Source organism: Haliotis rubra, unplaced genomic scaffold (genome assembly GCF_003918875.1).
Source record: "Haliotis rubra isolate DU_JTF1 unplaced genomic scaffold, ASM391887v1 Scf33, whole genome shotgun sequence".
Taxonomy (NCBI): Eukaryota; Metazoa; Mollusca; class Gastropoda; order Lepetellida; family Haliotidae; genus Haliotis; species Haliotis rubra.
In genome coordinates, this window is record NW_025767002.1 from 2,400,436 (window position 1) to 2,422,905 (window position 22,470).

Consider the following 22,470-nt stretch of genomic DNA (forward strand, 5'->3'; position numbering starts at 1 on the left):
AAGGACCCGAGATGCTCCGGGTTAGAATTGGTCTTCAGCAACCCATGCTTGTTGTAAGAGGCGACTAACGAGACCGGGTGGTCAGGTTCGCTGACTTGGCTGACACTTGTCATCGTATCCCAATTGATCGATGCTCATGCTGTTGCTCACTGGATTGTCTGGTCCAGACTCGATTATTTACAGACTGCCGCCATATAGCTGGAATATCGCTGAGTGAGAACAAAGACCTGATGCATGTTTATGTCCATAACCGAGATACAGAAATCAGATCTGCTTCTCTAAACGATTTGTTCATCCATCACAAGAATTTGTATTTCGACATTGACTGACTGGAGAGTTAACCTGTTGTGACCATCGGCAAGTTTGTCAGATGTTCAAGAAGAGAGATAGTGTACAGGGGTGGAAATAACCCATTGCCCGACACCCCAGTCAAGTGTTTTTTTCTGTCGGGCAAGCAAATTTGTATATCACACTGTACCGGTGTCCAGTTGACTTTCCAATGTTAATTATTATGTTTATTTAAAAAATCAACAAGAAAATCGGCCAGTATAGTGGAAAAATTATCTACAGGGCAAGTGACTTTACATGTGCCACTGTACCGGAGTACACTAGCAATTTTAAAGTTATTTCCACCCAATCTTTAGATCTGAGAGAAAGACCAGACAAAACAATAAGGGTTTTACCTCGACTCACAAACATCGGGGTCGCGGAGACCCCTTATCAGTGGTTTTGAGGGTCCTTGCAGGCAGTAAGGGCGTAGAGAAGTGTACGTTTTGATAATTTCTTTAGACCCTGGAATGAATCATCGATCATGTAGATTGATGGGTGAAATGATGCTCTGAAATAAACAACCAAACACTTAGCAAAGTTACAGGGCCTAGATTTTCGTAGAAGCTCTAAGCTAAGATACTTACGACTAAGTTAATGTTAAGATAGCGCCGAAAATCTTGGTCCCAGATCTGCCAATGTAAATCAAATACAATGGGTACAATGAATAATACTGTTCATCTCTGCATGCAATGATTTTTTCTGTGTCCATTCTCTACATCTGTGCGTACAGGGTGCACATTTGCGCAAAGCATAAATCCCTATCAGTTAATTGAAAAGTTTTTCAAAGAATTTTACCTTCCCAAAAGTTTACCAAAGTTGATAATGCTATGTGATATTTCATAGCAAATGAGTTCCTCAAATAAGTGAATGGTTCGTTTGTGATAGGAAGGTAATCTGTTACAAATTATCTCCCTTTTTCTGAACGTCCAGAAATGAAGGCAATACTGTAAAATCTGCAGTTGCCTTACCTGTCAGGAATTGAACTTTATGAATGCTGGAGATTCTCCTTTGTTTTGATGACTCTTGGGTTGCAGGCTGACATGTCTTGTTCTCTTAGGATCTGAATGACTGGTAAAACTGGTCTTGCTTTGAAGCTCCACACTAATTATGGATGGTGATCCTTGTTTGAAACAAAGTTTCAAACGAACAAAAAAATTAAAATGGACAAGATATTAACAAATTCAGAAACTACAACTTGCCTTGCTCAAGCACCATTTTATTAAAATGTGCATATGACACTTATCAGCAAAATGTGGATCAACTGGCAGAGACCCAGCTTTAATCCTATGAAAATGTGTACACCTCTGCTCTTAACATGTGGAAATTGTCGAAGAGTTGCCTCCCTTACATCAAAGAGTCCAAATAATTTGTGTTTGTGGTGAATTATTTGAAAGGAAAAGCAAGATTTTATGGATGTCAACATCTTTATTGTGAATAACACGACGTTTCAGAGTGTATGCTTGCTCCTTCATCAGGTGTGAGGATGAAGGAGCAAACATACACTCTGAAACGTTGTGTTATTCACAATAAAGAAGTTGACATCCATAAAATGTTGCTTTTCCTATGTATTCCACTTCTAAATACCCTTCAAAGATTTAATTATTTGAAAGACAAAACATCATGTTTGAATACAGATCAGATCTAGTTTTGCAAATTTGTAATTCAAGGAACAACATTTCTTGCCTAATCATGCTAATTGCATGTCGAAAGTCCATCTTCTTACGTCATTGTTGAGATTTTGTGAATGCTTTTAGCAGATCTAATCTATGACTTGAAAGACATTTTTATTTACCAGGGCTGCTCTGTACATATGTTTAGTCATTAATAACTATAGGGGGCGGTGGGGTAGCCCAGTGGATAAAGCATTTGCTCATCATGCCTAACCCAGGTTCGATTCCCCAGATGGGTACAATGTGTGAAGGCCATTTCTGATATCCTGCATATATACTGCTGCATAATTGCTACAAGTGGCATAAAACTAACCTCACTCACCCACTTTTGCATTGATATCCTTCCTCCATTATGGGGCGGTGGGGTAGCCTTGTGGTTAAAGTGTTGGCTCATCATGCTGAAGACAAGGGTTTGATTCTCAACTTGAGTACAATGAGTGAAGCCTATTTCTGGTGTCACCTGCCATGATATTGCTGGAATATTGCTAAAAGCGGCATAAAAACCATACTCACTCACTCACGATTTTGAGTATTCACAGTCACTTTTGTGTAACGATATTTTGAACTTGTAAATGACAGGCTTTCATGACATACAATGCACCATGGGACTGGAAGAACGGCAAGGCGTTTGAGATGACTCTGATCGGTGCAGCTCTGTCCCTCAGCTGTATCCCCAAGAACGAGACCGGACCATACGAGTTCTTCAACAATCCGTCTTCAGCTCCCAAACAGGAACATGACATCACCGAGGCCAACATCTGGCAGGTAAGGCATACCTGTCCTCATCTACTCTCAGTCAGTATTTGGCATAGACCATTCTACTATCTTCCATCTAGTGTTTGAAATTAGTCATGTGATACTTACTTGACAACTAATTCTTTTACGCCCAGAATTTCTGTTTGAAGGAATCAATTATATACACTTGAAACAGTTATACTATTACAATTAATTCTAAGATACATAGCGGTTAGAACAATCGACAAAAAAATACATTATCAGACAATAAAGGTATAGTTTTTTGATGACGTAACAATTGAATGACTGCGCCATTCTAGTGTGCCTCCTCGTAATCAAACCATTTTTACATTACGTCACAATGTAAGCGACGTCACGATTTATGTCAGTTGTCATCGCCTCGTTCAGCCTCCTACAGTAAACTACTCCGTTGCATCACATTTCTTGGTTTGCAGTTGCTTCACGCAGCTAGCATCACTGGTGGAAACATTACGTTTATGTTTTACGACGGTTAAAAGTGTCAATTCGACTCACAAGTTTTCAGCGACACGGTAACGTTCGCAATGTTTACATTCCCACAATGCAATTGTGGAATGTCGCTTGACTACTCAGCTTCATCTGGATGTACTGATCTAAACTTACGTTGGTAGTAGAAATGCGACGTTCATATTGCCCCATATTGTTTACGCTAATGACAGATGTAATTAAAATAATTCAGAGAAGATATTTAATCCGAACGTAAACCGTCATCAAACTGTTATCATTTGTTTTTTTCTGGTAACGTAGGGGGGCAGACATATTAATAGAAAGCTAGTTGGCCCTGTGCGAGGATTCTTGATTTAGGTCACCAACACCGTCGTTTGTTTTCTGCCTTAAATTAATCGTAATTATCTTTAAAAAGTATTAAATTTGGCATCTTAGAAAAGAAATACAGTTCGCTCTACCACCATGTATAGTGTAATAAAGCTACACTTTAAGCCCTGAACTATTATAACGTTAAGAAGCACTTTCGACCAAAGCGTCCTCAGACTTTAATTATAATAGTTCAGGGCGAAAGTGTGTTTTATTACACTATACATGGTGGTAGAGCGAACTGTAGTGCTTAATTAATTCATGCCCACACTTGAAACAAACTGCTCAAAGGAATTATGTAACTAGTGGTTCACTCATTTAGTCCTGCCTTATATTTGCACCCATCCATAAGAGAACTGGCCCAATTTCTACGGTATGATTCTCATCCTTGGATTTCTCTGCAGTGGCAGCTCTGCATATTTGATAAAAGCAGCGTTAACACACCTTGTGGGGATTCTGGGAGAGATTATGATTGCTTTCATCTCCAGGAGAACTGACACAGTACCCAAAATGAGATTCTTATTTTTGGTTTCTCTGCTTTGGTAGCTCTGCATACATTGATAATGGTACTTGATAAATGCAGCATTAACATGCCTTGTGGGCAGCCTGGACCAGAATATATCTCCAGGAAGGTGGATAACAGGCAACTAAATGGAGCGGTGGTCTTGGATGATCATGTGTCATCTTACCAAGGTGTTGGACATTGTTCATAATATCAAATACCAGTTATCTGACCCAGTCTTGACTTTATTTCAGCCACTGTCAAACCTATGTGAGCATGTCCACCAGATGTTTCTGTCTCTAATCAAACTCTCCCCGGATCTCCGTCACACCGTCCTTACCTGGCTGGGCAAATGTCTGCAGGCTAATTCAGGTATGGAGAAGTCATGTGATCTGTTTTAATTGGCCTGTAACCATGGTAACTGACAAATTAAACACTAGATCATTGTTATGCTAGTTTTCAACAATAACAAACAGAATGGGAGGAAATTTGAAATAAATTGGTGTGAAAAATACCCACTCACTCACTCACTCACTGGTGTGGTGATCTACTTTCAGTTTTGGCGATCTATAGCTTTTAAAAAGCCACTTGCCACAGGGCAAGTGACTTTAAGAAAGTAACTTGTCCTGACTAATTTTCCACTTGCCCTGATTTTATGACATAATTATGATGATGTAATTATGAAAGAAGAAATCAACATGGTATTTGATGTTAATGTTTACTGGACTATTTATTGAAAAGTGATAAATAGCAAAGAAAGAATACTCTACTTTATTATCATTGCGAAATTTAATAGCTACATTTTGAGCAGATATGAAATTAAATCAAAGTTTATTTGCAGTTTGAAACCATAAGTGGAAATTATCTAGTAGCCCACGGACAAGTAAGATACCATTATTTGATTGCCTGAAATGAAAACTGACTTGTCCCGGGCGTCGGGCGATGGGATTTTTGAACCCCTGCTATAGCCTGTTTTATATTGTATTGTCCAAATAGTGCTATGAGTTGTAACTTTCTACGCTAGTTTTAGTTGTAATTGTGATATTCTAGTTGTTTTACTGTCCTTCGTCAACAGGTTTTTATAATGTACATATGTTCTATTAGAATGTCAAGTATGTTCTCGTCACGATATGGCTGAAATATTGTCGATGTGACGTTAAATATTCACTCACTCACACTCACTCACTCACTCTGTATTTCAGGTAGGACAAAGATCTGGTCCAACCAAATCCCACAGCTGTTCAACCAGATGTACTGTTCCGAGGGGTTCAGCCTCAATTTGTGCCATGTGATGCTGAAACTCTGCCAACCCTTCTCCAACCCTACCTCAGCTAAACTACTCAAAATCCAGCCATCTTACACCAGCGCTGTGGCTGCCAGCGATGAAGAGGTCAAGTCCAGGTGTATCCATGCAGGCGGTGAGCACGTTCAACACTTACAAGCTAAGCCATACCAAGAGATCCACCTTCTCTTATTCTCTAAGGGGAAGCCTGGGATTTTACAAGAGACAGAATAATTTGGGGGTATCACTCCTACGTAAAATTCCTATAATCCTATAATCTGAACATATTTCTTGACTTTAAGGATTTCCAGTAACAAATGTTTTAGAAAAGAATATGAGAAGAAACAAGATTTGTCAAGCAACTCAAGCCAAATATAGGTGTTAAAACCTTTTTGTGCCCTAAGGCAACTTGTGTTGTGTATCCCTAGGGAGTTGAGAATGGTACTTGGAAAGCGTAATTGGTTCCAAATGTTGTGTTGGTTGTATGAGGTGACTTAATGGATGAGGTTGTCAGTCTGTGTTTGATGCTTGTCTTCATACCCCAATGGTAAGAAGCGACTATCGGGATCTGGTGGTCAGGCTCACTGACTTGGTTGACACATGTCATCAGTTCTTAATTTCGCAGATCGATGCTCATGCTGTTGATCACTGGCTTGTCTGGTCCAGACTCATTTATTAACAGACCGCCGCCATATAGATGGAATATTGCTGAGTGTGGCGTAAAACTAAACTGACTCACTGACTCACTCTCTCATACCCCAATGACAAGATTTTTTATTTCCAATCAATCACTGGATTGTCTGGTCCAGACTCAATATATTCACCTTCTGCCGTGATATAGCTGGATGGGTAGTGTACATACTAACACATGCTAACTCTGTAGCACACTCGTTTGCCCATTCACTGACACAGTCCCAGCATATTTGTGTGAATATGTATTACCAAGGAACCTCTATTCCTCTCAGGCCTGAACACTGAAACAAAGCTGGTACAGGTGGAAGACGAGTCTGCCCAGCCGTCTCCCCCCTCCGACACGTCATACAACTTCATCACGGAGTGCTTCTTCCTGACACAGCAATGTCTTGAACCTGGGTTTCCACATGGTGCATGACAAGTTCCTGAAGCTCAACCAGGACCTGCACCGAGTCCAGAGAGTGTACAACGACATGCGGGGGCAGGCACCAGACGAGGAGCAAGAACCCATGCGAAGTGTCAAGGCTCAAATGGAGAAAGGTAGATTATCTCCCTTTACAGCAGGTGTACATACTGAAATGATGTTATCAGACTGTGTGTCAAATCTCAGATGGAGAAAGGTAGATTATCTCCCTTTACAGGCTTATACATACTGAAACCCTGTCATCAGGATGTGTCAAGGTTGAGATGGGGGAAGGTAGATTATCTCCCTTTACAGTGGTATACATACTGAAACCCTGTCATCAGGATGTGTCAAGTTTCAGATGGAGAAAGGTAGATTATCTCCCTTTACAGTGGTATACATACTGAAACCCTGTCATCAGGCTGTGTCAAGGTTGAAATGGGGAAAGGGAGATTATCTCCCTTACAGCAGATGTACATACTGTAATGTTGTTACCAGACTTGGATTGGGTGGTGAGTTTCACTGACTTGGTTAATGCATATCATGGTATCCCATTCATGTAGATTGATACTCATGACATCAATCACTGGATTGTCTGGTCTAGAATGGCAATTTTCCGATGATCATATAGCTGGAATTTGGATAAGTATGCCATAGGGTAGACAGAACCTCCCATCAATTGTGGCATTAAAACCTTTAAGACTGAATGTTAGATCACCTTTGACACCCGATGTAAAAGCACCTGTAACTCTGTAACACCTGTAACACCTGTATCACCTGATGTAAGACTACTGTCTCATCTACTACAACCGACTCTTTCCTTCAGGTATGACTCTGTACCTGAGTATGAAGGCGGCCCTCACGGAACCCAGACTGATGGAGATGTCTCTCAACTTCCACATTGCCGCAGCAGCATGGTTGGTGCAGGTTGCCGTCCACGACGACATCAGCAAATGCCAGACTGTCACATTCCCCCTCCCTGAAGAAGCTCCTGCTGCACTGGCATACATTCCAGAGTTCCTCATGGGAAACCTCACCGACTTTGTGCTCTTCTGCCAGAGGTTCAAAAGTGACATGTTTCAGGTAATAATAATCTGTATATAACAATAACATGACTACCACTTGAGGCTTTTCTCCCACATAGCACGGGGGCGGTGTGGTAGTCTAGTGGTTAAAGTGTTCACTTGTCAATCCGAAGACCCAGATTCAATTCCCCACATGGGTACTAGGGGTGGGTATTGCAGAGAATTTTCATATTGCGATATATTGCGATGCAGAAGCATATATTGCGATATGTATTGCAATATATTGCAAGGATTATTTTTTTAACAAAAACTACTTATAATCGAGTTAATGCTTGATTATAAGCAAAAACACAACCAAATCACTATGATTGATTAACCGTTTATAAAAAAATTTAATCATGACAAAATAAAAACGTAATTAACATTTTGCACTAATGAAACAGGAAAAAGAACAATTTAAAAAACGGAAATATCCGAAGATTTCCGAGTGTTGTGAAGTTTTCCGAATGCATGTCAAAATACCGGTTTTCGATCAGCGTATCGCAATACGTATCGTTTTCATGTCTGAACCGGTAAACACCGGTAAACCGGTTATATTGCGCAGCCCTAATGGGTACATTGTATGAAGCCCATTTCTGGTGTCCCCCGCCATGATATTGCTGGAATTCGCTCACTACCACATAGCACTGACTAGCTGTTATATAATATATAAATGAAATACTGTGCAAAAGAGCATGAATTACCAACACTATTATGTATCAGGATATATATAAAATCTACTTCATTCCTATCTTCCCTTCTTTGTTCCATTGTTGTCAGTGTGTATCAATCATTTTGGGCATTTTGTGGATCGTTTAGCTGAACTGGTATTGGAAACAATGCCTGTTCCTTCCTTCAAAAGAACTATTTCTTGAGATCAACATCAGATGTTGCTGCTAGCAACACATAAATCTTAGGGCATCCCATTGCTGGTCACATCAGAATGACCTTTCATGGAAACTCACGAATAATGGATGGTGGTGTAGCCTTGTGGTTAAAACGAATGCTTGTCTCGCCAAGACCCAGGTTTGATTCCCAACATGGGTACAATGCGTGAAGCCCATTTCTGTGTCCCCCGCTGTGATATTGCTGGAATATTGATGAATGTGGCGTAAAACTAAACTCACTCAAACACTCAATCTACAATTGAAGTTGAAGATGATGGAACTGTAATGATGCATTTGTGTCTGTAGCTGGCAGGGGAGCAAGTCAACCATCTTATGACGCTGATCCTGGTGTTCATGGGAAGTCCCGAGCGGATGAAGAACCCCCACCTGCGTGCAGAACTGGCAGACACTCTGGCTGCTCTCATGCCTGACAAGGACAGCGGTCGTAGTGGAATACTCTCAAGGTGAGCCATATACTCTGTTTAATGCTTCTTCTGTTTGTATGTTGTTCAACACTGCACTATTCCAGCTATATGGTGGCAGTCTGTAAATAATCAGTCTGGACCAGACAATCCAGTGATCAATATCATGAGGACTGATCTACGCATTTGGGATACTTCACCTTTACTTCCACTAATGCTGCACCTTTTGTTTTACTGTAGGGATTCCATTAAAATTGGCTCCCAGTAATCAATGCTTGCTGACTTTTAGGTTGGCCAAAATGCTCTTGATACCCAAAGGCCTGGGGCGTTGTTGTATTTACAGGATGTTAACATTTTGCTGTAATATTTTTAAGTGCAGAGTTAACAATCCCTTTACTTGCCTGCAGAAGCATGTCAAATTGTAGTAAATTGTGATGGTTCGTGCTGTTCCAATATTCAAGAGCAGTTCCTTTTTGTCTGTCAAAATATCATGTATAGTATTTAGTTTATAGACTCGAGTAGTGGCTGAAGTCACACACTGGTTGTACACAATCGTTAAACTGTGCATGTAACATATTTCCTATCACTCCATGTCGTTGGTCAGCTTGTTGAAGTAAATGTTTCTGTTGCAAGTTTCCACCGAGACCAGCTGTTTGTGAAGCACCCTCAGGTTTCCCATCTGTCCACGATGTTGCTCCATGTGTTCGTCAGTATTGAGATGACAGGGCAGAGTGTGGAGTTTGAGCAGAAGTTCAACTACCGTCGTCCCATGTACCAGGTGCTGGAGTACATCTGGGAGATTGACATACACAAACAAGCCATTAAGGTGGGGCAGAATTTTACTTTCTCCTGTTTGTCAGTTTAAAGCGAAATACCATTCTCTTCCCACAGAGGTTACTTGTCATATCTTCCTACGTAACCTCTGTTCTAATACAGCCCTTTCATGGTGTGAGCGTTCAAGACTGGTGACTGGAGGCAATCAGATTTAGTTGTGCAATCAGCGACGTTGTTTCAAAAGTGATCATTCGCAAGGCCTCGGTAAATTCCGTATGCTTCGAGAAAACTAAACCTCTTCCCCTGCGTGATGCGCAAACGTTTCTTCTAGACAGAACTCATGTTATGGCGGAAAAGTGGCGTCTCCATCGCCCTCGTTGACAACGGACAAGCTAGCCATTAAACGTCTTGTGTGTAACATCAACACAAGTCCCCGGCAGATGGGGGATATTTGTGGCCCCACATTTGCTTGTGTTAGTCAAGTTGAATCTAAGTCGATGTGACACGTGTTCTGATTGGATAGAAAGAAGGGAGATAATTCCTTTTTGCGATCTTTTGCTGCTAGGGGATTTTACGAGAACCGGGAAATATGGCCGTATTAGAACAGAGGTTACGTAGGAAGATATGACAGGAGTAACCTCTGTGGGAAGAGAATGGCGAAATACATGAAGGAAGGTGTTTCCTATTCTCGCGGTACTTACAGATATCGGCTGAACAAATAACAAACAATTCTATGAATGCTTGTTGTTTTTAAATGAAGGGTCTTCTCCTCTAACATCTGCATATATCAGCTGCTAGATCCATCAGGTGATTGACCACTCGTGAGCCCAGTGATAAACAATGCCATCCACCATTGACGAAATCAGGCTTCTCCCATTCTCGCGGTATAACGAGTAATTAACTCACAAATATTAATGACATTGCAAGATTTTGATCACTCACAGACTTGGGCCACTTCCTAGTTACCAGTCGGTAATGTAAACAACCGCTAAGTGTCGCTAAGATCGTACGCATTTCAGCAGAAAACATGTTTACCGCGAATAGGAGACGGACCTATACTCATTGTAGGTTGGTACAACTTAGCAGAATTGGAAAGATTGTAACAACAATAGTGCAAATAGCGTATTCAAAACATCAAAAGGAAGTGGCTTCCATACACTCATAGAACCAACTGATTATGTCTTAGTTCTACTATGGACCCGTGAAGATCCGGGATAGAACTGATCTTCAGTAACACATACATGTCTTAAGAGGCGACTAACGGGATCGGGTGGTCAGGCTCGCTGACTTGGTTGACATATGTCATCGGTTCCCAATGGCGTAGATCAATGCTCATGCTGTTCATCACTGGATTGTCTGGTCCAGACTCAATTATTTACAGACCCTGCCATATAGCTTGAATATTGCTGAGTGTGGCGTAAAACTTAACTCACTCACTCACTCACTCTGTTCTACTTTGATGTAATCCCTGGACCCATCCATCATTATAAAATGAATATCCCTCTCTCATATTCCACTGCAACCCATGAAGACCCGGGAAAGTATTGTCCTTTCAGGATTGAAATTGTCGAGGGTAGCATAGTGAAAGTGGGATCGATTCCCCACATGGGTAATATATGTGAAACCCATTTAAGCGAAAGTCTGTATCGATCACATCCAAAGTTCTTTGTGTGCTCATGACACTTTGAAATGTTGTCATACGTTTTCACTCACCTTATTGGTTTGCTATTTACTTCAACTGAACCTACAAGCTACATCCAATATCAATGCCAAACAAACAATCTGTCACTTACGTTTTTGACAGCACTAAAACTTTTTCAGTACCATTTCCACATAGTGGTGAGGGGGCGCTGAGGTAGCCTAGTGATTAAAGCATTCGCTTGTCACACAGAAGACCCGGGTTCGATTCCCCACATGTATACAATGTGTGAAGCCCATTTCTGGTGTCCCCCCGACATGATATATCTGGAATATTGGTAAAAGCGGCATAAAACCAACTCACTCACTCACTCATAGTGGTGAGTTAAGTCTTTGTGCTCTCAGTTTCAAACTGATATAAGTCTCTGATATATTTCAGAAATCTGCTCACAAGCTACTGTTTTGTAACCGATTCTCATCATTTTGTTACTAAAATGGTAGCAGGACAGTGCTTGTTGACCGAGAAGCTGCCAGTGAAGTCACTTCTCATAGAAGAGAAGAAAAAATATAATTCAAAATGGCCGAGCAGAAACGTGTGACTGTGCAATACAGTATCACCATATCATGACAGTACTATGTAGTTCTGACCGCCTCCGTGGTGTAGTGGTTAGAGCGTCCGCCCGGAGAGCGGAAGGTCGCGGGTTCGATCCCCGACCGTGTCATACCAAAAGACGTTAAAATATGGTACTTGTTGGTCCCTGCCTGGCCCTCGGCATTAATGGGTACAACAAGGACTGGTCGAATCGGAGTCAGTTTAATGTGTCTGAGTGGGGTATTCATGCTTCACTGCAGCATGGTATCTCAGTGGGCTAGCACTATAAAACCAGCTTAAGTCTGGGCTAGTACAAGCGGACGCACATACACATACACATGCATGCACGTCGTCATATGAGCGAAATATTCTCCAGCACGACGTAAAACCCAATTTCACCTCACCTCACCTCACTATTTAGTTCTGGATAAGGATGTTAAACTTCCTCCCTTTTCATTCCAGGAATTGTCAGTGATAGCCGAGGCCCATATCGAGGACACCGACCCTCCACTCTTCTTGAGATTCGTTAACCTGTTAATCAATGATGCTATCTTCCTTCTTGATGAGGCATTACAGGTAAAACATCTATATGATTATCACATAATTGCAAAATTAGTTTCTCCATCAAATGGTAATGAAATATCTTATTCATGCTCAATTTATCCTCCAAAGTCACTTTTGTGATAAAATACAGCAATCGAATAAGGCCCTTCAATTATTTTTTGAATTATGTCATAATTACCTTTGCTTTTGTACTTTTGTTACCAGTATGATATAGTCAATATTGAAATATGCTGTTAGGACATACAATCACATGTTTACCATAAATACATGTCATAATCTGGTTCCATGAGTGGCAGGAATTTGATCCAATCAATTTCCCATCAAGTGTCGATTATCCTTGACTGGCTAATGGTTCCTCTGCTCCTTATCAGGATTGAAATATGACGCCGATCACCGTATTCAAGCTAGTTTCCAAGTACGATTAATGCAGTTAGCAGACATTTCCAATTTTCTGTCATCCACACAACCACTCTTCAGGGTGTCAGGTCTACAACAGCACACACAAAAAACAGTTGTAAACAATTTAATAGAATTTCAATTTCATTTTATAAACCCATTTCAATTCCAAAAGCCTATCTTTATTTTCTTGACTTGACTTTTAATCTTGATAAAAAGTTTCAGCTGAATCATGAAATATGAATATTTTTTGTATTTTTACTTTGGTTTAAATAAGAATGAGTTGTGTCATATCAGGTGTTTTTCAAGCTGTCATCATGGGAGTTGAGATGAGCTTCACTCAGTTGCCATTTGTTAGGCTGGGAAACTGATCATGGTATATTGAATGGAAGTATAATTATCCTGGTCCTTCTCACCCGATCTGTTTTTCTAGACATTATCACTGATTGATTATGGGGTTATGATCCCCTGAGGGTTGAAAATGACCCTGTTCGACATTTCCATCTTTCGAAATATGTAGCCTTTGGCTACAGTACCAAATTGTCAATATTGAATGCCTCATAGGATTAATTTTCATCTTAGACCAGAGTTTAAATGGGTTCTTATCGTGTGATATATCAAATTGTAAGAATTTTACTTAGCTCACCTTATGTGGAGATGTGAGTCCTGCAGTTTTGTTGCCGGCCTGAAGTCCGAGTCAAGTAGAATTTAGTTTGGTCTAGTCCATATACTACCTCTTAGATAGGTCTACTGAAAAAGAGATGATTTCAACTGGTAGCTTCAAATTTATGGGACCCGTGCATGTATCTGTGCATAGTCTTACTCAGATGGCAAAACAGTACTGGTTATTTGTGAGAATTGTGTGATTTAAATTTCAGTCTTACATTTATATAAATGCATCAAATAGCCTTTGCTTCTGAACATTTTTTACCAGCTCCATAGCATGATGGAGTAGACTGTTTTTCCACCTGCATGTTTTTGTTTTAGAACCAGAGAATGTTCAGAGTTTGGATACCACACTTACACTCTTATTATGGCGGGCCATTCTCAGTCTCCAGTTGGAAACTCTGATCTAGTCAAATTTCTCTCCTTGTCATAAGATCCAGTCATATTACGGGGCGGTGGGGTAGTCTAGTGGTTAAAGCATTGACTCGTCACGCCGAAGACCCGGGTTCGAATCCCCACATGGGTACAATGAGTGAAGCCCATTTCTGGTGTCCCCCGCCGTGATATTGCTGGAATATTGCTAAAAGCGGCGTAAAACCAAAACTCAGTCAGTCAGTCCAGTCATATTACACCATTGTAGACAATCCCATGCTTGTCGTAAGAGGCGACTAACAGGATCAGATGGTCAGGCTCGCTGACTTGGTTGACGCATGTCATCGTATCCCATTCAAGTAGAACGATCCTCATGCTGTTGATCACTGGATTGTCTGGTCCAGACTCAATTGTTTACAGACCGCCACCATATAACTGGAATAATGCTGGGTGCGGCTTTAAACAACAAACCAACCAGCACAACATACTGCATACAACTTGAATAGTTCCTCATGGTCAGGGGCGGTGGGGTAGCCCAGTGGTTAAAGCGTTGGCTTCTTACGCTGAAGACACAGGTTTGATTCCCCACATGGGTACAATGTGTGAAGCCCATTTCTGGTGTTCCCCGCTAAGTGGCGTAAAACTATTCATACACTATTCATACTCACTCACTCCACTCACCTCACTGTCTGAGTGGGTATTCATGCTTCACTGCGCATGGTATCTCAGTGGGCTAACACTATAAAACCAGCTTAAGTCTGGGCTAGTACAAGCAGCCATACACACATACACATGCATGCGTCTTCATATGAGCAAAATATTCTCCAGCACGACGTTAAACCAAATTTCACCTCACCTCACCTCACCTTCTCACCTCGCCTCTGATATGTTGCTGTTACATGACATTCACATACATGCTCACTTACTCTCTCCAACTCACCATTGTTCCAGTATATGAGCCAGATTAAGGAGAAACAACAGGAGAAGGAGCGTGGGGACTGGAACAACCTGGAACCACGACAACGACAGGAGACGGAAAACAACTTCCGCCACCTGGGGATGCTGGCTCGCTACCACAACGTGATGGCCAACTACACCATCCACGCCCTGGAGCTGCTGACGAGGGAGATCCAGACCATCTTCTGCCACAACATGCTAGTCGACCGGATTGCAGGCATGCTCAACTACTTCCTCCTGCATCTGGTGAGTGAATGTACACCAGGATTATATGTACTAGTGCTGGGAATTGGTTAAAATCTCATAATTGATGATTGGTTCATTACTACCGATCAGTCATCGAAAATAATTGGTTAGCGTCATTTATGAAATTTGTTGATGCACATTAAAATAAGGGGAAAAATGTAGTTCTTCTGGGGTTTTTTGGCAAAATTTCACATCTTTAAAGGATGACTAGTATGTTAGGAACATAAATTTCTTGGAATCTTTAAGATAAATTCAATCACGACTTGAAACGAGCTTGTAGTGCTTACGAAATGTAACAGACAAAACCAACCATGTAAAAAATATTGTTAATGAAAACAAGTGTTCCAGAATTGTTTGTGTTCGATTATGAGAAATTATGATCGATTGTTTGGTCGTTTAGGCACTACGACCAATCTTCGATTATTTCAATTAATCGGACCACCACTAATATGTACATAGCCTCAAAGCAGTCCCTGTTCTAAAACATTCCGCATACACTCTGATAAATTTGTTACCTTTAAATGGTAGGATTCTCAGAGCTTTAAAACTTCTTGAAACATCACTCTTATAACATTTGTTTAAACATGATTACTTAAGGCTATGACTGTCTCAATTACTTTTTATAAAGTGACATTAAAGAATGAGTGAGTTAAATTTTATGCTACATCAACCATATTTCAGCCCTTTTGTGATGACATGTACTTTAACTTGAATGTTACAACACTTCCCTGATTAATAGGAGGGTGCCCTGTTGTCTAAGACATAGAGATTATCCTGTGCAGAACTTTGCCCCTTGCACACACCACAAACCTAAGAAACCTGTTTGAATCCCGGTTCACCATGATTATTTCTAAGGTTGTCACCCGTGAAGATCCGGGTAAGAATTGGTCTTGAGCAACATATGATTGTGGTAAGAGGTGACTAACGGGATCAGATGGTCAGGCTCGCTGGCCGTCGACACATATCATCATATCCCAATTGCAAAGATGAATGCTCATGCTGTTGATGACTGGATTGTCTGGTCCAGACTCTATTATTTACCGACTACCGCCATATAGCTCTTGCTGAATATGGTGTTAAACAACAATAAATCAATCAATCAATTTTAGGTTTCTCACCACCATCTCCATGTGGAAGTGTATCACCAAAGTGATACATCTTTATTCTTTCAACCTTACCCCCGGGGCGGTGGGGTAGCCTAGTGGTTAAAGCGTTGGCTCGTCATGCCGAATACCCGGGTTCGAATCCCAACATGGGTACATTGTGTGAAGCCCATTTCTGGTGTCCCCCGCTGTGATGTTGCCGGAATATTGCTAAAAGCGGCGTAAAACCAAACTCAGTCAGTCAGTCAAGCTTACCTCCAATATTTAGCTGACACACCATGATACAACAGGATTACTTTTCAAATATGTATTAAAACCAACTCACTCGGTCAGTCAGTAAATAGATATATAATTCACCTTTTTCCTGAAATGCAGGTCGGCCCCAAACAGAGGAACTTTAACGTCAAGGACAAGAATGAGTATGAGTTCAAGCCTCAGCAGATTGTGCAAGACATCACCAAGATCTACCTGAACCTGGGGGAGAGTGACATGTTCTGTAGGGCAGTGTCAGGGGATGAGAGGTCGTACTCCCCAGAACTGTTTGCCAAGGCCGTCCAAGTCCTGCAGAAGATCAGCACTATGCCACAGGTCATGAGTGACTTCCTCGGACTAGAGGATAAGATCAGAGTAAGTCTTAGATTTCTGAGGACAAGATCAGTGTAAGTCTTAGATTGTGGAGGACAAGATCAGGGTAAGTCTTATATTGCTGAAGATAAGATCAGAGTAAGTCTTAGATTGCTGAGGACAAGATCAGTGTAAGTCTTAGATTGTGGAGGACAAGATCAGGGTAAGTCTTATATTGCTGAAGATAAGATCAGAGTAAGTTTTAGATTGCTGAGGACAAGATCAGTGTAAGTCTTAGATTGTGGAGGACAAGATCAGGGTAAGTCTTATATTGCTGAAGATAAGATCAGAGTAAGTTTTAGATTGCTGAGGACAAGATCAGTGTAAGTCTTAGATTGTGGAGGACAAGATCAGTGTAAGTCTTAGATTGTGGAGGACAAGATCAGGGTAAGTCTTATATTGCTGAAGATAAGATCAGAGTAAGTTTTAGATTGCTGAGGACAAGATCAGTGTAAGTCTTAGATTGTGGAGGACAAGATCAGGGTAAGTCTTATATTGCTGAAGATAAGATCAGAGTAAGTTTTAGATTGCTGAGGACAAGATCAGTGTAAGTCTTAGATTGTGGAGGACAAGATCAGGGTAAGTCTTATATTGCTGAAGATAAGATCAGAGTAAGTTTTAGATTGCTGAGGACAAGATCAGTGTAAGTCTTAGATTGTGGAGGACAAGATCAGTGTAAGTCTTAGATTGTGGAGGACAAGATCAGGGTAAGTCTTATATTGCTGAAGATAAGATCAGAGTAAGTTTTAGATTGTTGAGGACAAGATCAGTGTAAGTCTTAGATTGTGGAGGACAAGATCAGGGTAAGTCTTATATTGCTGAAGATAAGATCAGAGTAAGTTTTAGATTGCTGAGGACAAGATCAGTGTAAGTCTTAGATTGTGGAGGACAAGATCAGGGTAAGTCTTATATTGCTGAAGATAAGATCAGAGTAAGTTTTAGATTGCTGAGGACAAGATCAGTGTAAGTCTTAGATTGTGGAGGACAAGATCAGGGTAAGTCTTATATTGCTGAAGATAAGATCAGAGTAAGTCTTAGATTGCTGAGGACAAGATCAGTGTAAGTTTTAGATTGCTGAGGACAAGATCAGTGTAAGTCTTAGATTGTGGAGGACAAGATCAGGGTAAGTCTTATATTGCTGAAGATAAGATCAGGGTAAGTCTTAGATTGCTGAGGACAAGATCAGTGTAAGTCTTAGATTGCTGAGGACAAGATCAGTGTAAGTCTTATATTGCTGAGGACAAGATCAGTGTAAGTCTTAGATTGCTGAGGACAAGATCAATGTAAGTCTTAGATTGCTGAGGACAAGATCAGGGTAAGTCATATATTGCTGAGGAAAAGATCAATGTAAGTCTTAGATTGCTAAGGACAAGATCAGAGTAAGTATTAGATTGCTGAGGATAAGATCAGAGTAAGTCTTATATTGCAGAGGGCAAGATCAGAGTAAGTCTTACATTTCAGACTTTTGTTTCTGAACTCAGGAGCTAGAGCATCTCAGGATGCACTATATTACTGATGCCTATGCTCAGTTACAGTCATGATATCAAGTTTACCCGAATCCAGGACATGGCTGGAACTCCCATTATGTTTCCTATGCTGAAAATTCACTTTGAGGTTTTAAAATGGCTGCAAGAGTCAATATGCAGTCATGGTGGTGTCATGTTTCACCATGGCTACAAAACTATGTTTGTATTATCATTATTGTCCATATCTATATCTGTGTACCTGATGCTTCCCCAGTGCTACTACTGTGTATGCAGTATCATTTCCCATGGCCACATCTGCTTCCCAAATATAATGCTTTCACAATGGTTATGTCTTTGTATTATGCTTTGCCCAGGGCTACAACTGTATCTGTGATGTCGTGGCTCCTCATATATATGTTATGTTTGCAGTGCTTGGCCGACAGTATTCGCAGGAGGAAGAGGAACTGCTAGCAGATGTTCCTGAAGAGTTCTTGGACCCAATCATGGGAACTCTGATGAAGGATCCTGTACTGCTGCCTTCCTCCAAGAACATTGTAGACAAAGCCACCATCGCCAGGCATATACTCAGGTCAGTCTGCCATGTTGTACCTCACCACCTGCAGCTGTCAACAAGCTGTTGACGTGATGTGTTAGTAATCTACTGTAGAAGCCCCCAACCAGACAATCTGGTGATTGTTGTTGTGAGCCTTAATCCATTTAGCCAGGGTGTGATGACACACCTTCACTGAAGGTGACCACCCAGTTCGGTAACTTAAGGGAATGGTAGTTCAGGGTGGGTAGGTCAGAGATTATTGATGCTCTTACGCACTGAACATAATTAATTCTTTTCCTTTATGAAAGTCATATTTTCAAATGACCCTTCCAGTATTCTTGTACATTTAATCCATGACCCTCCCTGAAAAGAAAATGATGAAATGTCCTATCTGACGCAACATGCCCCAAAAATGTGCAGTTTAATATAACACACGTCCGAAGACTGGCATAATTTGTGTGGCACACCTTACCTCCAACACAGTTCTTTCTTCCCACATGAACACCCTCTCCCAACCCATCCCATTCAATTTTGACCTTATTTGACTTTTGCTTTGCACTTTGACTGTGATCCTAAATTCTCTCAAAATGCAACACATTTCTTCACACTGTAAAAAAACCCATCTCAGAATCTATTTACCCATTCAAGCTGAAACATGCTTGTACTCATCAAAAATGACCACTGAATTTGTTGAAGATTTTTTAATCCAATTTTTTCACTATCGCTACCGACCGCCTCTGTGGTGTAGTGGTTAGAGCGTCCGCCCGGAGAGCGGAAGGTCGCAGGTTCGATCCCCGACCACGTCATACCAAAAGACGTTAAAATATGGTACTTGTAGGTCCCTGCCTGGCGCTCGGCATTAATGGGTACAACAAGGACTGGTGGGCTCGGAGTCAGTATAATGTGTCTGAGTGGGGTATTCATGCTTCACTGCGGCATAGTATCTCAGTGGGCTAGCACTATAAAACCAGTCTGGGCTAGTACAAGCAGCCGCACATACACATACACGTGCATGCACGTCGTCATATGGGCTTAAATATTCTCAAGCACGACGCTTAATCCACTTCACCTCACCTCACCTCAATATCGCTACCAGCCAACATTGACATGACTCTATTTGTTCCTTGTTTCAGCTTAATCAGTCAGATCCGCTCAACAGATCTCCACTTAGCTTAGAGAAGGTTGAACCTCTTCCTGAACTAAAGGCAAAGATACATGCATGGATAGCAGAAACAAAATCAAAAGCCGGACAATCATAGCATACAATAACATTTGCATATTAAAGTGGGATCACTATCAGACTCTACCACTGATGGATGGATGGTCTTCAAGATGAAGGTCACTTCTATCAGATGGCGATTTGTGAGATTTGGCTAAATTCCCATGCTGAATTCAGGAGACAGCTACAACACTGAACTCTCTCAAGGAAACAGTGTCTATATTTTGTATTCAAACTCAGTGGAACAGATCTTTAGCTCTCATGTACTGTTGAATGTGCAATTAAGTGTTTCAGGTACACAGTAATGTGATTCTCCTAGATATGTTGGCTGTGAAATAAATTTAGGCAACAATGTGTTAAATATGAGATGTCAATGGTATATTGCTTTGTGTGATTCCGCCCTCTTTCATTGCTTTATGAAATACACCCACACCATCCAACATTCTCTCCTAATTTGAATCGCTTCCCTTGGCTGTAGGTGTAACACAGATGCCTTGAACAATTTGTTTAAAAATACAATTTTCTTTGTCTGTTGGTGCATGGGATGTTGAAATGTGGATGAAAATCTGACATTTAATATATTATGGCCTTTTATGATATTAATTGGATGGTCCTTCTGAGAGGTGCATCAAATATATCCAAGGTCACAGTGACCCTGTTTTGCCACCATGCGAGAACAGGCAGTGTCATTGTGACTTGGTAATATATCACCAAGGGATTACACATGAGGTCACAGTGACTTTGACCACAATGACAGAACACACCACCAGGTCAAGCAAGGTCATGATGACCCTGTTCCACTATCATCAAAATATGAGCAAGGCCATGTTCCCTGTTCCACTATCATGAGAATGCAAGCAAGGTCATGCTGACCCTGTCCCACCATAATGAGAGTATAAGCAAGGTCATGTTTACTCTGTCCCACTATCATGAGAGTACATGCAAGGTCACATTGACCCAGTTCCACTATCATGAGAATGCAAGCAAGGTCATGCTGACCCTGCACCACCATCATGAGAGTATAAGCAAGATCATGTTAACCCTGTCCCACTATCATGAGGGTACATGCAAGGTCACATTGACCCAGTCCCACTATCATATACAAGCAAGGTCATGCTGACCCTCTACCACCACCATGAGACTACATATGAGGTCATGTTGACCCTGTGTTACTACCATGAGAGTATCTGAGGTTACACTGACTCTGTACTACCAACACCAGACAAGTTCATACCATCAGGTCACTGTGACCCAGTTGTTGTAAAATCAAACATTATCACCACTTGTTGTTATGATGGACTGTTTAATTAAAGCTCCATGTTACCATGAGGAATTAGCAGTCGTGTTGTTGTCTACATGCATTTACAATCCATGTCAGTATAGATTGCATAATGACATGTAATGAGTCTGATATGGACATGAGTGTTTAATGATATCTACTTGAGTGTTTAAGGATATGTACATGAATGTGTAGCGATATGTACATGGGTATGTAATGTTATAGATGTATACAGGAATATTTAACAATCTGTACATGAATGTTTGATGATATGTACATGTATGTGTAATGATATGAACATGAATGTGTTACAATATTGTACATGAATGTGTATCTATATGTTCAGGAGTGTTTGATGATATGTACATGAATGTGTGTCTATATGTTCAGGAGTGTTTGATGATATGTATATGAATGTTAAATGATATATACATGAATGTGTGTCTATATGTTCAGGAGTGTTTGATGATATGTATATGAATGTGTGTCTATATGTTCAGGAGTGTTTGATGATATGTATATGAATGTGTGTCTATATGTTCAGGAGTGTTTGATGATATGTATATGAATGTGTGTCTATATGTTCAGGAGTGTTTGATGATATGTATATGAATGTGTGTCTATATGTTCAGGAGTGTTTGATGATATGTATATGAATGTTAAATGATATATACATGAATGAATATTGATATGTACTTGAGTATGTAACTATACGTAGATCAATGATTTATTAAGTGTACAAGAATGTTTAATGATATGTACAAGAATGTTTAATGATATGTACAAGAATGTTAAATGATATGTACAAGAATGTTTAATGATATGTACAAGAATGTTTAATGATATGTACAAGAGTATGAAATGATATATACATGAGTGTGTATGTCGCTGCCTGAACAGTGTATCCGGAGAGATGCTTCGTAGAAATATATATCAAGTATGTGTATCTCCCATTCGTTTCTTATTCCTAAAACAGAGGACAGCCCTTTAGAAATTCAGCCATAAAGATATTCATGTATTATGTACAGACTTGCAGCTGTACCATTGATGATACATGAGACATTTACATAACTGTACAGGATGGATGGACCTGTGATACGGTTAATCCACTGATAAAGCAACTAAGGATTTACTACCAAGGGTATAGATGTCAAAGCTGCAGAGTATAATAATGTACATTA

General features: G+C 40.6%; 1 protein-coding gene across 1 annotated transcript in view; it reads left to right on the plus strand.

The window, feature by feature from the left end:
• Positions 1 to 22,235, plus strand: part of LOC124284106 (ubiquitin conjugation factor E4 A-like) — a 32,908-nt gene extending 10,673 nt beyond the window's left edge. Inside the window, 13 exon segments of the mRNA XM_046720164.1 lie at positions 2,580 to 2,765; positions 4,344 to 4,461; positions 5,292 to 5,507; positions 6,337 to 6,449; positions 6,451 to 6,604; positions 7,294 to 7,550; positions 8,725 to 8,882; positions 9,474 to 9,666; positions 12,307 to 12,420; positions 14,794 to 15,045; positions 16,524 to 16,775; positions 18,613 to 18,831; positions 19,925 to 22,235. Coding sequence (XP_046576120.1) covers positions 2,580 to 2,765; positions 4,344 to 4,461; positions 5,292 to 5,507; positions 6,337 to 6,449; positions 6,451 to 6,604; positions 7,294 to 7,550; positions 8,725 to 8,882; positions 9,474 to 9,666; positions 12,307 to 12,420; positions 14,794 to 15,045; positions 16,524 to 16,775; positions 18,613 to 18,831; positions 19,925 to 20,050 — 2,358 coding nt within the window. The 3' untranslated portion in view covers positions 20,051 to 22,235.
• The last annotated feature ends 235 nt before the right edge of the window (positions 22,236 to 22,470 follow it).